Source organism: Curcuma longa, chromosome 10 (genome assembly GCF_044706935.1).
Source record: "Curcuma longa cultivar G26 ecotype Majalengka, Jawa Barat chromosome 10, ITB_CL_G26_1.1, whole genome shotgun sequence".
Lineage (NCBI taxonomy): Eukaryota > Viridiplantae > Streptophyta > Magnoliopsida > Zingiberales > Zingiberaceae > Curcuma > Curcuma longa.
This window is the reverse complement of record NC_133870.1, coordinates 6,851,062-6,866,617: the sequence shown is the minus strand read 5'-3', so window position 1 is coordinate 6,866,617 and position 15,556 is coordinate 6,851,062. Positions and strand designations below refer to the sequence as shown.

Sequence of the window (15,556 nt, the reverse complement as noted above, 5' to 3'; positions counted from 1 at the left end):
ACCGGACTGATTGACCGAGCAGGGCCCGTTTAAATCTCTCTGGACGTTAGGCATCACCCGGCCCGTTTAAATCTCTCGAATCGCAAGAGAACGAGGAGTCCTACTAGAATTGTAGAAGAGGAGTTGCGAGCATACGATGGCGAAAGAAGAAGAAGAGGAGGCGGAGGAGATGACGGAGGCGGCGACGTGGTGCATGCATGGAGTTGGGGCGCCGGCACCGACGGGCAGTTGGGGACGGGCGTGGTCGAAGATCAGCTCCTACCCCAGCCGCTTTCTCATCTCCCCGCCTCCGTTTCCCGCATCGCCTGCGGAGGTGCCCACGCCATCGCGCTCTGTGGTATTTTCTCCTTTCTCGTAAAGCATGCTTTATCTAAAAACAATACCGTTTTTGTTGAGAATAAGAAGAAAAATCCTTTTTTTTCTTTATTCATTGTATGTGTTTAGGATTTTTTTTTTTCCTTTCATATGCTAAACCACGACAACAAGCCATGTAAATTACTTGGGATCCGCTACGTGAATTTTATCAAACGATTGAGCTTCATAAATTTAGCATTCATGTGCTTGTTGGTAATTCCAATCCTCCACCTTCAATATCCGAGCTTGGGACTTGATATCCTCCTTAATCCATTTATAAACAATAAAGCGGCAAAACCACATCTTTAACATATTATTGTAAATTGTTTTTGGCAAGTCTTTAGCCTGCATTGGTGCCTTCCCTACTTCTAAAGTTGCTAAAATATAGTCCATCAATTTCAATGCTGTGATGATATCTCTCTAGTTCAAATCTTTCTGACGCTTTTCCGAGGCAATACAATCCATCGATTTCAGTATTGTAAAGTCTATCTCCCCTCCCCTCTGTACGCTATAGACTCGAATTGGCTTAAAGGTATTAGGCCCCGCCCTGTTTATTGTTTGTAATATTTTATTTCTTAATGAAAAACCTACTTACGCCTTATTAACAAAATAAAATGGATGTTCTTGGACATCAAGCAGCCTTTATTTTGTCGAAAGCCTTCTCCAAAAGGTTCACAAATCAAAATTAGAAATAGGGCATTGATTCGTGGAAAAGCCTTCTTCAGTTAGTTGCATGTTGAAATTGTTGAATCATCATTATCATCGTCATAGTTCCCCATATCATTGTTGATTATCATTCAAACAGTTGAAATTGTTGAGTTTTGAAGGTTGAATGTGTTTTGAAGATTTGTGCTGATTTTTCTTACTTTTTGCGCTTTATGTTTCAATTAGTTGAAGAGAACCTGCTAACTGTTCCTAATCCTCCCACTTGATTTTATTCTTAGAATGAATTTTCTGTACGTAGCATTATGAAACACTTGGAATTAACTGCTAATTATTGTGACACATTTATGCGGATCTTTTTGTTTTCAACTCCATGTTTGTAGCTTTGCATTCCTCTTTACAAGTACTATATTGTATGTTTTCTAAGAGGCTCAATGTTTACAAAGTTGCTAAGGTGTTAATCCATATATAACTTAACTTCTTGCAGGTGATGGTAGTGTTCTCACATGGGGAAGAGGTACACAAGGTCAACTTGGTCATGGGAAGCTTGAAAGCTGTTCTCAACCAAAGCCTGTCAATTTTTTTGAGAGCTTTACTGTGTCCTACGTTTCTGCTGGATGGAATCACTCTGGTTTTGTTACAGGTTTTTGGATGCTATAATGATTTGTCCTTTTCATCTTAGTTCAAACTCAGATGGCAGTATTAATTCTCTAAAATATGTTGTGCATCACTTTGCAACTTGTCCCAAATCTTTAACGTTTGCATTCAAATTTGTTTGATAATTTTCATGGAAATTGGTCAATATAATAGCTTACATTTCTTGCAGCCAAACAAATGGAAACTGTTTTTTCAATCCATGTTATTTAGATAAAAAAGCCAAATTCAACTCATGTTACATACTAACTGATCGTTCTATATTATGTACATCCATCTGGGACATGCTCCACTTAAGCATACGACAAGTCATCATTGCCAATGAGCAATGAGATGACATTTCACCTGCTTTACAACTTTGTAGTATAAATAGAGTGAATTATATTATCAATGCACAATTTTAACTTTGAACTTCATTAAGAAAACCAATCTGTAGTAGAGATAATTTGTTCAGAGTATGACCTCAAGATATTCTTTTTCTGCACTCTTGATGTTTTTGTTAGTTTTATTGTTGTGTTGTTTTTCGTGGTTGTTGGAAAAATCTAACATCATAGTTCCAGTATATGCTATTTTGTGAAGCCTTAAATAATCTTCATTTAGTGAAGGTATCGCTCAAGCTTATGATACTTTATCACTGATGATAATATGATTAGTTACTTATTCCTCATTGATAGTCTTCTTATGATTCTACACACCATCATCTTGACATTGATTTTTCATAATCACCTAGTTCCTTGGGGAAGAAACTTAAAGATTTGGATCACCTAATTCTGCCTTGCTTGAAACCTTTGATTTCTTCTGACAACTTCTCTGTCTATTGCCTGAAGTTGTTTTGTTAATTAATATGGTGCTGGTATTTTCTTTCCTTCCCCCTCCCTTTTGAGTTTTTTTTCCTCTTCACTTTGCACAGATACTGGGCGTCTCTTTATGTGTGGTGATGGCTCATTTGGGCAGCTTGGCAATGGGGACAACCAGTCACTTGACCATCCATTCGAAGTTATGCTCCTTCCCGCAGGTCATGTTAAGCAAATAGCATGTGGGATGCGTCATTCACTTGCCTTAGTGAAAGGTAATGGTTAAAAATGTCCATTCTGCATTACGGGGTTATACTTAATCCACCAATTCTGAAGTCGTGACTAAATCTTGTAAAAACCAAATATCAGTCATACAGTTTTACAGTTGTAGTTTTTTATATTTGTAAGCAGGATCTTCAGGTGTTACTGTCTATGGCTTTGGATCTGGGAGACATGGGCAAATTGGTAGGCATCTTTCTCGGAGTCAAAGAACAGTAAATTTTCCTGTAGCTGTTGAAGGACTCAAGGACTGTGAATTAGTCAGCGTACATGCCAGTGGTGACCACAGTGCTGCATTGTCAGGTACTATCAGAATAGTTCAATTACCAAATGTTGTTCAGATTTTCTTCTATGATGATTGAGTGATGTAATTCTTCTTTTTCATTAGCTGATGGACAGTTATACATCTGGGGTAGACGCTTTGGTGGGAATGTGGATAGTTGTATCCCCCAACTCGTACCTTTATCCTTGCCAATTTCACATGTTGCCTTTGGCTGGAATCATGCCTTAGTAATGGCTGGTATTTTTTGTAAGAGGTGTTAGTTTATCCCACATCATACTTTTGATCATGATATGAGTTGCATATCAACTTCCTTGCAGATGGATTAGTTTATATGCTTGGTGGGAACCGCCATGGTCTGCTTTCTGGAACTCAAAAAGCAAACACATTGGAACATAGATTACCTACCTCTGCTTCACACACCACGTCGGATGGTGAGTTTTCTTTTTCAACTATGATAATTTTGAAAGTTGAAGCTACATTATTTGACATTAATGCAAACTACCATATCCTTACGGTTTTTTATATACGCAGTTTTGCTAAACAAATTTCTTATCTATTTTCCAGCCCTTATTTGTCTTTGAATAAGATTGTATTTCTCATATTGTTTAATTGATTAGTTCGCCTGTCAGTGATGGTTTCTAATGATTATAAATTCCAGAATCTGTTTTGACTCTGGAGAGAGTTGTTTTCCCTGTTAAGCAAAAGATGGCGAGCATCGCAGCAGGGGCCGAACATTCTGCTGTTGTGACAGGTGAAGACAACAATATATTGTGTTTTTGCATCTTCATTCAGTTTAATGCTATTCAACTTAAAGATTATTGTTTGAATTCTCCCAGAAAAAGGATTAGCCATGACATGGGGATGGGGGGAGCATGGCCAGCTTGGCTTGGGAGACACATTTGATCGAACTGTTCCACAGATGGTTAATTTGAATTGGAATGAATCTTTTCCTCCGTCTCAATTTGCTGTTTATTGTGGCAGTGGTTTCACAATTGTGGCAAAATCCACACAATAAGCTCAGTGATTGGTTGGAGTCTTGTGTATCAATTCACTCTTTTCCATTTCTTGGTATTTTGCAAGTCATGTGTAGTTTGTCTACGATGCTCCAAAGGTAAATTTGTTTTGTAACATAATTTTTGTATATATAAAAGAAATGTATCACATGATACGATTTGTAGAGCTTATGCAATCCTCTAGCATTATTTCTATCTTATAAGAACCTCAACATAAGTTGTTGAATTCAAAATCACTTTCATAATCAACAGAAACCTGCTACACCATCACTTTCTCCCAAGTTCTGTACAGAACTAGAATATTTGCACATTATTGTTTGTCTATTTCATTCGTAACAATTGTTTGATTATTAACAATCGTTCAGATATTTGCCCATGTGAAATATAGTATTCTTTTATTCTGAAATTAGTTTCAGATAACTGGTGGTGTCGATGTGCCCATTTAGAGGATTGGTTCCTCTCACCTTATTTAGTAAGTGGTTTAGGTTGATATCATTCTCTTATATCTTGATGATAGAAATTGAAAAGAGAAGAATCAATAGTTGATTTAGAATACTGATCAGCAACACACAGATTCCTGAGTCCCATGTGCAAGAGGCCTTCAGTTTTCTGTCTAGTGGATACACAAGAAGACATGTTTGTTCCATCAGCAAAAATTTCTCGCAGAGGCCTTGAGGTAGGCCCTCCGAAAGATAACTTCATGATTATGATATCCATTGTGCAAGGCAGGCAGGTAATTAAATTACATATCACATGCTTAATTTAGAATTTACTTGTTATTTATGCATGTAAATAAAACAAGATCTGTAGAAGTATAAGATGCAACAGTAGTGCATTTATGTATAGTTGTTTCCACAGACAACCATGTGCTCCAACTTCATCTACATGTAAAAAAAATCATGTGGGCTAAAGAGTCTTTAAACTGATGCTATGATGAGTGTGCTTTATGAAAAGGTTAGAGGAAAGAGAAAAGGGAATCATGTACCTTTAAGAATGGGCTTAAATGGGATAAGGTTCTCTATATCAGGGCCTTGCAAAGAAGCTTTGTTAACTGCAACTCATGGCACCAAAAGAAACAATAGTGTCCATGTTTAAGTGGCTTTTAGCTTAAAAGAATCCTCTTTTTTGTTTTTTTAAATACTTTGTGCCAATTGAAGCATAGGCGGATGAGATTCTTTGATGTTGCACATCAATGTAGGATGACCCATTTCAACTTTGTTGATAGTGGACAGAGGACACAGTTTATGAATTTTTTACTTTAATTTTGTAATCCATCAGAGTTGGATTTTTTTGTCAGCTGACACTGTTGTAATCTGTAAAAAGGATAACTTTCCAGGTTTTAGCTTTGGCAGAGCTTGTTCAATCTCTCTCAATAGGTAAAATTTCTGGACATTTTTACCAAAACTTTATACATTCCATCTCCCTTTCCTTATTTATTTGTTTTCACCTCAATTTTTCATTCAATTCGTCTTTTTGTTTTTCAGACTTGCATTAGAACCGGCTATGATTGATCTGCATTTCAGCAGTCATGCTTGGCAACAATCATGGAGAAGGTAAGATCCATTTCAGAATCAATCATGTAGAATCCTCAGAATTTTATGGTCAAAGCACAACCACTGCAGCCGCTACTATTTTACACTATTCGCCCATGATTTCAATGTCTCCAAGATTTATTTTTTAGTTCATCACGTCCAACATGAACTTCTGTGTCAGTATTTTAAAGGACGCAGATCAGGCACATGAATTAGAAGGATAATAGCTTCAAAGCATGATGTTTAGAAGACGCTAAAAAAGTTTTCACCATCATAACTTTGTCTTTTTTCTTTTTCTCGTTTGCTTAAACTATTGTCATCCTCTGTGCGGCTTCATTTTTTACGGGCTTCTTCACAGATCTTCATGCCAAACATCAGTCAAACTTTGATTAAAAAAATTTCCAGGTCTGTTCATAGATTATTACATTAATAACTTTGAGTTTGTCAGCATGGATCCATTTAGCTTCTTCAACCATTGGAGTTCACCGAGCGAATCCAAGGCCGAAGACACTGCGTTGCATGCACGTGAGGAGCGCCCGGTGGGTGGGATTCGAGGCGGCAGGGAAATTGAAGCAAGCGCTGTTGCAGCAGTAATAGGGGAAAAGCGAAGCAGAGAGAGAAGCGGTGAAGTATTCAGCTTTTTTCTTTGGTGGACGAGGGAAGAAGACAGAGACTGCTGCGTTAACGTATTCTGATGCAGTATATAATAATGACGTTACGTCGCTGCTAAAAGGACAGTGTATGTGTGAGAGAGAGAGAGAGGAGCACGGTGGAGACGCCAACGCTTTGGCATCTTTTCTGGGCTTCACTGCTCTGCTCCACGGTCACGGAGTTACCTTTCTCCGACTCATCGCCTGGTCTGCTTTCCCTCCTCTCTTTTCCTTCTCTTGAAGAGAGAAAAGGAACTGCCTTTGTGGAGAAGTTGAGAGGAAGAAGTGAAGTCTTCAGATTGTAGGAGGTGGATGGCGGTGCTTGTTTGCAGGAGGCGCTGGTTGCTGTGGCAGTTGCTACTGGTGGCAGCGGCGGCGGCCGCAGCTGTCCATTTACCGTCCGCCGTTGCCGCGAGCGGTCGCCAGGTCGCGAGGCAGAGGCTGGAGGTGCAGAGACACCTCAAGAGACTCAACAAGAAGGCCGTTACCAGCATCAAGGTCTCTCCTTCCTTTCCTTTCTCCACGAGATTCACTTTTTCCTATGTGTTCTTGGTGCCTATTACATTTTTTCCCTTTTTCTATGAGTTAATCTACTTGATTAACCAGGGATACATGATTTTCCTTGCATATTTCTGTTTGGAAAGCCACAATTTTAACTTTAAAAAAGGATGCAGAGTCCTGATGGAGATATGATAGACTGTGTGCACATCTCTCACCAGCCAGCCTTTGATCATCCTTTCCTCAAGAACCACACTATCCAGGTAACTTCCTCTCCTACTTTTCATGGGTGCTAATTTCTCTCCACTTTGCTAATGCTTTTGTGCCAAACGTCTCAGACCAAGCCAGCTTTCTACCCAGACGGCCTGCTGTTTGATGAGAGCAAGACTGCATCAGAGAACAAGAACCCCTCCATGGCTCAGTTATGGCATCAGAATGGGAGGTGCCCTCAGAACACCATCCCCATTAGAAGGACAAGGAAGGATGATCTGTTGAGAGCCAGCTCCATTAAACGATATGGCAAGAAAAAACACAGGAGCATCCCAAATCCAATGTCAGTTGACCCTGACCTTCTCAATGAGAGTGGTCATCAGGTAGTCAAGTTACTAAGAAAAATAATCAATCAATCGAAAAGAGAGAACAAACTCAAGTTGACCACCCTGTTTTTGAATCCTTTTGAATAGCATGCGATTGCTTATGTAGAGGGGGATTCCTACTATGGAGCGAAGGCGACCATAAATGTGTGGGAGCCAAAGATTGAGCAGCCCAACGAGTTCAGTTTGTCTCAGCTCTGGATTCTGGGAGGCTCCTTTGGGGAGGACCTCAATAGCATCGAAGCTGGTTGGCAGGTTGCTTCGTTATACTTGCCAACAAACTCGATATGATACCGAAAATGGTTAAATTTTCAGGCATACTAATCTCTGTAGCTTTGTGTATGATCAGGTTAGCCCGGACCTGTATGGGGATAACCACTCAAGGCTGTTTACTTACTGGACTGTAAGTTGACATTATCCTTGCCTGTATGTTAGCTTAAGGAAGATGGTTGGAGTGTTCATTTCTTCTGTTAGTAAACAATAAATGCACTTCCTAAATCTTGTTTTGTGATTGGATAACTTCTAATTGTTAGTATATGTGAAATTTCAGAGTGATTCTTATCAAGCAACAGGCTGCTACAACTTACTCTGCTCTGGGTTCATTCAAATTAGCAGTGAGATTGCAATGGGCGCGACAATCTCTCCGTTATCCAAATATAAAGGTTCCCAATATGATGTTAGTATACTTGTTTGGAAGGTAAAAGAGGATAAATTGACAAGTATTCAGTAACGGTTTTCATGAAATGTCGCACTCGTAACAAAATGGTCCCCTTATCTGAGCAGGATCCAAAAGAAGGGCATTGGTGGATGCAGTTCGGGAACGACTACGTCCTCGGCTACTGGCCTTCATTCCTCTTCTCATACCTAGCAGACAGTGCCTCCATGATCGAATGGGGAGGTGAAGTAGTGAACTCAGAGCCAGACGGCGAGCATACCTCCACTGCAATGGGCAGTGGCCATTTCCCCGAAGAAGGATTCAGCAAGTCAAGCTACTTCAGGAACATTCAAGTCGTCGACGAATCAAACAGCCTGAGGGATCCGCGAGGAATCAGCACATTCACCGAGCAGTCCAACTGTTACGATGTGCAGACGGGCAAAAGCAATCGATGGGGGCACTTCTTCTACTACGGCGGTCCTGGAAAAAACTCCAATTGCCCATAGAAACCACTGAATTCCCTTCCTCTGTACATTTAGGCATCATATAGTATTGGTTTTGCCATCCTTTGTGGTTTTAGCCCTCTCTCAGTGGAAGAGCATGGAGAGTAAAAAAAAAATGGGGGTTTCTCTAAGAGAAAATTGCCTTGTTTTAGGGTATCATTTCTTGTAACTCTTTCTTTTGAATCATCTGTAACGAATGAGATTGTGTCTGCTTAATCTTTTGATATGATTTTTAGTGTCGAAGAGTTGATTGTAATGGGAGAGCACAAGGAATAAAGGAGTCTGAATGAGTGGTAGTGGTGTGTGCATGAGTGATGACAGTGGGATTGCACTGAAAGCAACTTTATGCCAATGATCACGCTAGGCTACTTCATGCACTCACTCCTGGTCCTTATTCTTTTCCTTTCATATGCCTTTCAGATTTATTTCATGCACAGAATGTCTGGGAAAATGCTGAAATTGTTCATTTTATTTTATTTATTTATTTGATGCTGTTGGATTTTGTTTGATCCAAAACTCTTGGCACTTGTGACTACTCATGGAAGTTCCGAGATGGGAAGTTTCCCATAGCTCATTGAAGCTCATGGAACACATCATTCATGTTCGCAGCTTTTGAATCTCATCTCTAGACAAAAGAAGGTGCTACATTTGTGCCTTTTAGAAAGTCTGATGTAAAGTTCTTGTAAACGTCTTTGTATCATGCATTTGCACATGATTCTTTCTTCTGTATATATTTCACTTGTGAGAGAAATCATCAGGAAACTACTCAAAAATAATAACTGCATAATGTCATTCCTTTTCAAAGTTTATTTGATCCCTCAAACACTTAACAATAGCTCATCTTAAATCCCCATCCTATTCCAATTTTCATAATGGCATTCATGAAACAAACTTAAAATCTGAAAATGAAGGCAGAGAACATCTTGTATCACAATAGTTAGGGTTGTAAATCTAAGATCTTATAGAAAAAAGCATTTCCTTTGTCACTTTTCTCTATCAGTTATGAAAAAGAAGTCAAGGGAGTATTCACTCAATAGTTGTCAATGAATTCTAACAAGTTTATGAGACATCTTCCCTTTCAGTTCTCATTTGAACATGCAATTAAAATTTGAGGGAAACAAATGTTTTTTAAGTGTGTTTGGTTAAAAGGTGATCAAGCAAGAAACAATTTCTAGAGATCAAATTATTTGTTGTCACAATACATACCATTACTTTTTAATGCCAGAATAATCTGTCCTTTCTTAAATATGCTAACTGATCTGCATGGTATTTTCTACAATCACAGAGATTATCATCCTCTCTTCAGAAGGAATTCACAGCACATAATTAATCAATGGACCAATGAATGAAACATAATAGAAGTGGAACTTCACTTACTAATTTTTATCGTCTAATTCTATTGCACCTAAATTCAGCCAGAAGTGCTATGTGATCAGATGACCATTCAGGCGAAGGAATAGCAGTGTTCTTGCGCAAGTTTTCCTCATCCAATAGCTCCAATAGAGATTCCACTGACAAAGAGTCGGCTAAAAACACAAACTGGATTATATTAAAACCAGTTTGACAAGGTATTACCACACATATACAGACTAACAATTGACAGCATAGATCCAGTTACTGGGAAAAGATAAATACCTGTGTAAAATATATAATCTACAGTGCCAATGAAATCCCTGGTGCAATTTGTAAACAAGGGCTCATGTGTTGTGGCATCCATTCTCCTCCTCTGTTGCTCTAACCCAGGGCTAACCCCTGCCATTCTTGCAAATGATGAGTAAGCACTAACCTGTCAAATTCACTATGCATATTAAAACCAAAACCTCAAATGTAAACATAAAAAGAAATTGGAAAAATACCAATGGTAGTTGATGAGTTATCTTGTGTGTAGGATGAAGTATCCCTAATGGATCTACGGTCAAGTCTGGATGCAAATGCTCAACTTTTCCACTTGCAAGCAAGGCATGAGGGGTGCTGCATTCGCAAAATTCTTATTACCTTTTATATTGCTTATGCTAATGGACAAAGTATGAAAAGGTTCAAACCTTCCTGGTAAAGAGTTGAAATCTCCACAGACCAGCATAGGAATATCTGCACTAACAGCAATTTTCTCCAAACCTTTTAAAAGGGTATGAACCTGAGAGGTTTAAACCAACACAATATTTTTCCTTATCATGATTGATACTTAAAGAGATGCAGCAAAGAATGCACAAAAGGAAGGATGGAAATGTAACCTGCCAAAGCTTAACATCCTTGTGTTCATGATGGATATTTACATGGGTGTTTGCCTGCGTGGATATTTAGAATATATCACAAGCTTACCACAAAAACAAATTTTGTATAGTTTAGATCAAGTGATTAAAAAGCAAGTGAAAGAACATAACAACTCAAATTAGCTCATTTGTGCGAGATACTGAGACCTTAACAATCTACAAGCAAATTTGGACTAAGAAAAATTAATAGGATACATTTTGCCTTAGAAATAGGACAAAGTTCATCAGCAAGAATGAGCCACCAATTATATGTATAAATTGAGATACATAGATCAAAACTCACAACACAAATGAGTCTTTTTCCAGGATTATCAGTGCCATGGTTACTAAATTTTGCTTCTAGAACCACAATCAGCGCAATGTTATCCTACATGCAGAATAAACATCTATCAGTGCTGAGGCAATGAAAACCAAACAAATTAAAAAACCAATCTAACAAGAGAAGACTGGTAACCTTTACAAGACGATTTAAAGCAACTTTCTTCTGACCAGCTTGAATCGCAATATCTGTCAATGATTGTGCAGCCTTATTGAACTCAACCTGAATACAGATATTCAATCAACCTTGCATTTATCATTAGAAAGGATCAATCATACAAGAAACATAGTGAAAAATTCAGCTACCTCATACTTTTTGACATGTGAAAACCTGTCTCTGCGGAAAAATGTAGCACAGCCATCAACAGTATTTGGGTTGCCACTATAGATCTGATCCAAAATTTGTGTCATGGGACAAAGTTGTATAGAAGCAAGAACATGAAAAAAAATAATGAATGCAATGTGAAAGTAAACCTCTGAAGTTTTTTTCTTGTAAAGTGCCTGATACCCATGTTTATCAAGTTCTGGAGCAAAGAATTCCTCAAAATGATCATTTTGGACCTACAAAAATGTAAAGCATGATCTACGTCACAAAACAAAAATATATACAAAATTAACCGAACAACATATGTTCTATAAAACAAAATATTAAGGGTATTAGGACAACAAGATCCAATGTAAATATATTCCATTAATATCAGTTATAACACAGTTAGATTGGAAGTTATTGCAAAGATTAATATCATATCTAGCCTAAGGAAGAAAGCTAGCTATGTACCTCTTGGAGACAAAGTATATCAGCATGATAACCAATAATTTCCTGCAACAAATTTTGTCTCCGGTAGGACCATGAGAGGGCCCAAGTTGGGCAGTAGTTATACGCCTCACTTGTGGCATACGCATCAGAGAGGATATTATAAGAGAGCACAGAGAAAGTCCCAGAAGATATTCGCCCATCTAGATCTAATTGAGCCAAGGGATCTCCATTCACAGAGATCATTCGTCGTGGAGTAGGTGAAGGGGCTGGAATTACTCGTGATGTCAAAACAGCATTCACATTTCCAATAGTTGCTCTTGTTTCTGCATCTACTACCACACATTCAAACTTGAGAACATGATTAATATCTTCAGCTGTTGGTGTGTATGTCCTAGATAAACCAACTTCAGACCAGGCTTCCCCACTTTTATCAGCGACAGTTGTAGGATATAAAGATACTGAGCCAGAATTTGATGTAACTGCAGATAAGCCTGAGCCAAAACTACCAGATCCACTTACATTCAAGCGTCCAAACACCTCTTCCTCATCAGCTCCATTTTCATTTAGTATTTTTTTGGCACGGTCATGCAATGCACGATGACTTTGCCAAGCATCAGAGAAGCACCTAGGGCTACAATGATAACTCTTGGAAATAGGCACTTTCTCCTTGAGACAAATCAAGCATTGTAAAGTTGCCTGCTCAGTTGGATGTATACTGCATATAGCAAATTTTTGGTCACCAAAGTTACGGTACCTGGATACAAGTGGGAAAAGGTTTTATGACTAAGAACAAGCACAGCAGATTACTAAATATAAACATTTTGTACATGATATAGTGAACAGAATATTTAAAGGAAGGTCCCAAATATTGAAGGATATTAAAAACAAACTGATAGATACAACTAATTGTGTATAAAATTGGGGAGAGATTTTCGAGAAAAAAGTATAATCTCCCTGAAGGTTAGGCATCACAATTCCAATTGAAGAGCTCATTTTCTTGTAGTTGATGTTCTCCAAATATATGATTATTTCATTCAGTTCCTATCATGCAAATTTATCCTGGTTAAGAAAAACATTTTATTTGTTTGATCAAAGAAGCATTAGCTTGCACCATATATAGTTGCTGAGCAATTTCCCAATTGAATCCGGGATAAGAAGCCAAACATGTAAATAGATTACTCTAACCATGTCTAGCCCATGTTGCATCACAGATTCAGGATAATTACATTCTAACTTGCAGGGATTTCCAATTGGATAATAAGTCAGATATGTAAATAAATTATTCGTCAGATTGCCATGTTGCATCTTGCTGAGTGAGAAATCCAACATATTGACACTATATTTTCCATATATTGGTTTCACTTCTACTTAAATTTAATAGGGCAATTGATCAATAAGAACATCTAATACTAAAGTACAAAAGGAAAGTTCAGAGTTGACCCATTGACCCTTGATGCAAACATAAAGTAATAAAATTGTTATATTCAATAACTCAACAGTAATTACATTATTATATGGGGGTTTTTCTCACATCGTATAAATAAAAACTCTCTTTTTTTCTAACTAACCATAATAACTAATTAGGGACTCCCAGAAGTTTTCTCGGTCAGTAAAAATCATGTGAGAATCCTTTCTCTTCTTTGTATTTCTCAATTAATTCATTTCTCTTGGTATCCAACTAGGAAATACTTTGATTACTGAGTAGTGAGAAACCTATACCGGAAATACATCAAGAAAAGTATTAACAAAACTCAAAATTTAGTAGCATCACCAACAGAACCAAAGTTCCACATAGGAACCAGATGAAATAGTCATTAAATTACCATAATCAATGTATATATATGTGACATAAATGGTGAAAAACACATGAAAAGGGAAAATAAAAGGAATCAAGAGAAATCAAGCCTAGAGAGAGAAGCCCAACGATAAATTAACACCATTTGGTACATGAGTAAAATAAAGCAAACCAAATGATCACTCACCACCTATATCTCACGCAGTATCCATGTAGCGGTGCGGACTCAGGCACATCATCATTCGAGATGGAGCCATCGGGCCGGCGCAAGAGAACATAAGGCGTGATCTCGCATCCAACGACGGGGATCTCCGACGTGAGATGAACGCGGAGGACAGTCAGCATACTTCCCCACGGTCCAATTCCTCCCTCCCAATATCAAACCCTAACCGCAACGCCTCGACAACAATCTCCGAAGTCGATCTTACCGAAGCGGCGCTGTTTCCAGACAGGAATCGGAGGCGGTAGCAGCGCGGACCCGCCATCACCTGATCTTAGCTTCCGCCAGCGTTGACCTCCTGAAACACAATACCTAGACATCAGTAGCTGCTCGAGTGCTCCAAATCCAACCAAAAAAGAGACCTTTCCTTGGACGAAACGTGGAACAAAACGATTCCATACAAATCTCCGTCATATCAGAAAAAACTACCATACCTTTGAATCGATCGATCTATCGGTCGTTCGTTGTCGATCGGAAATCCTTCAAAACGGGTGAGGGAGCAGAGGACAGGGAGAGTGGGGCGCAGGGGAGGAGAGGAGAAGAGGCAAATGAGAAGGCGATTAGGGTTCCGATGCGGAAGGAGAAGAAGAGGCAGTGAGTGAGCGGAGGGGAAGAGAGCAAAAATTTAATTAAATTGAATAAATGGAGCGAATTTAAAATTTTAATTTGATTATTTTAAAATTTTAATTATTTTTTAAAAAATTAATTAATTCAATAATTCAGTTGAATTTCGATTTTAAAATTTGTATTCAAATAAATTAAATTAATTAAAATAAAAAAATAATTTCTAAATTTCTAAATAAGTAAATTTATAAATCTTTAATTAATTAGTAAAATTTTTATAATATTTAAAAATTTTAATTATTTTGATTAATTTGATTAAAAATTAAATTAATCAATATTTTATCAATTTGATTTGTTTGATTTTTATTTAAAAATTTGATCAATTTAATTTTTTTTAAAAAAAATTAATTCGATTTAATTTTAATTAATTCCATTCAATTTTAATTAAATACTTAGTCCTAATCATTGCTGTGGATGTTGTTGTATTTAAACAGAGTAATCAGGCGGTTCCATAATTAACTCGGTCTATTTTGCCATTCTTAAAACTTTCGTGGTCCATATAAAATTACATAACATCATTTAACCACACAAAATCTTTAAAATTCTCATTCCGTCCTTGAGTTTCGACTTCATTTAAAAGTAAAAGGTGTCTTAGTATTCGGTATTAAAATCGAATTGAATAGAATCAAATTAATCAAAACTGAATTAAATTTTTTTTAACAAATAAAACCAACCGAATTTTAAAATAAAAATTGAATAAATCGAACCGATAAAATACTGATTAATTTGATTTTCGATATAATTAACTGAAATAATTAAATTTTTTAAATATTATGAAAATTTTATGAATTAATTAATAAATTTATTATTTAAAAATTTAAAAATTATTTTTTTATTTTTATTAATTTAATTTATTCGATTTAACTGAATAAAAAATTTTAAAATCAAAATCGAACTGAATTAATTAATTTTTTTAAAAAAATAATTAAAATATTAAAATAATTAAATTAAAATTTTAAATTTGATCATTCGATTGATTTATTTAATTTAATTAAATTTTTGTTCGCTCCTACGCTATTCTACATTCAATTAGCTGTCACATTAGTTGTACGTGATAAAGATTATCCAAACGTCTGAATTTGAATATAGCATAATTGGAAT

At 37.1% G+C, this 15,556-nt stretch overlaps 3 protein-coding genes across 5 annotated transcripts; 2 read left to right on the top strand and 1 right to left on the bottom strand.

Moving 5' to 3' along the window:
* Positions 1-136: 136 nt before the first annotated feature.
* LOC141836588 (ultraviolet-B receptor UVR8) lies at positions 137-4,193 on the top strand. The gene is given in 9 exon segments (XM_074724090.1): positions 137-176; positions 179-337; positions 1,505-1,660; positions 2,582-2,740; positions 2,877-3,047; positions 3,133-3,264; positions 3,345-3,458; positions 3,686-3,778; positions 3,864-4,193. Coding segments are annotated over 9 exon segments (1,203 nt in total). The 3' UTR covers positions 4,043-4,193.
* A 1,332-nt stretch (positions 4,194-5,525) lies between these two features.
* On the top strand, positions 5,526-8,844 carry LOC141835760 (protein neprosin-like). The gene is made up of 8 exons (XM_074723135.1): positions 5,526-5,593; positions 6,021-6,720; positions 6,897-6,983; positions 7,059-7,313; positions 7,404-7,568; positions 7,663-7,716; positions 7,864-8,010; positions 8,097-8,844. The coding sequence occupies exons 2-8, from the start codon at positions 6,535-6,537 to the stop codon at positions 8,472-8,474; spliced, it is 1,272 nt and encodes a 423-aa protein (XP_074579236.1). The 5' UTR covers positions 5,526-5,593; positions 6,021-6,534; the 3' UTR covers positions 8,475-8,844.
* Positions 8,845-9,654: 810 nt separating this feature from the next.
* On the bottom strand, positions 9,655-14,420 carry LOC141835920 (carbon catabolite repressor protein 4 homolog 1-like). 3 transcript variants are annotated; one of them, XM_074723324.1, is made up of 12 exons: positions 14,266-14,420; positions 13,799-14,129; positions 11,838-12,570; positions 11,534-11,620; positions 11,366-11,449; positions 11,196-11,282; positions 11,025-11,108; positions 10,703-10,756; positions 10,514-10,605; positions 10,328-10,442; positions 10,107-10,257; positions 9,655-9,997 (listed from the first exon to the last, which is right to left on the bottom strand). In XM_074723324.1, exons 2-12 carry the CDS (start codon positions 13,954-13,956, stop codon positions 9,855-9,857), a joined length of 1,788 nt encoding a protein of 595 aa, XP_074579425.1. In that variant the 5' UTR covers positions 13,957-14,129; positions 14,266-14,420; the 3' UTR covers positions 9,655-9,854. The 3 variants fall into 3 exon arrangements, with proteins under 3 accessions (XP_074579425.1, XP_074579423.1, XP_074579424.1); XM_074723322.1 differs by having other exon boundaries at positions 11,366-11,620; XM_074723323.1 differs by having other exon boundaries at positions 11,366-11,620; positions 13,799-14,126.
* Between the last annotated feature and the right edge of the window lie 1,136 nt (positions 14,421-15,556).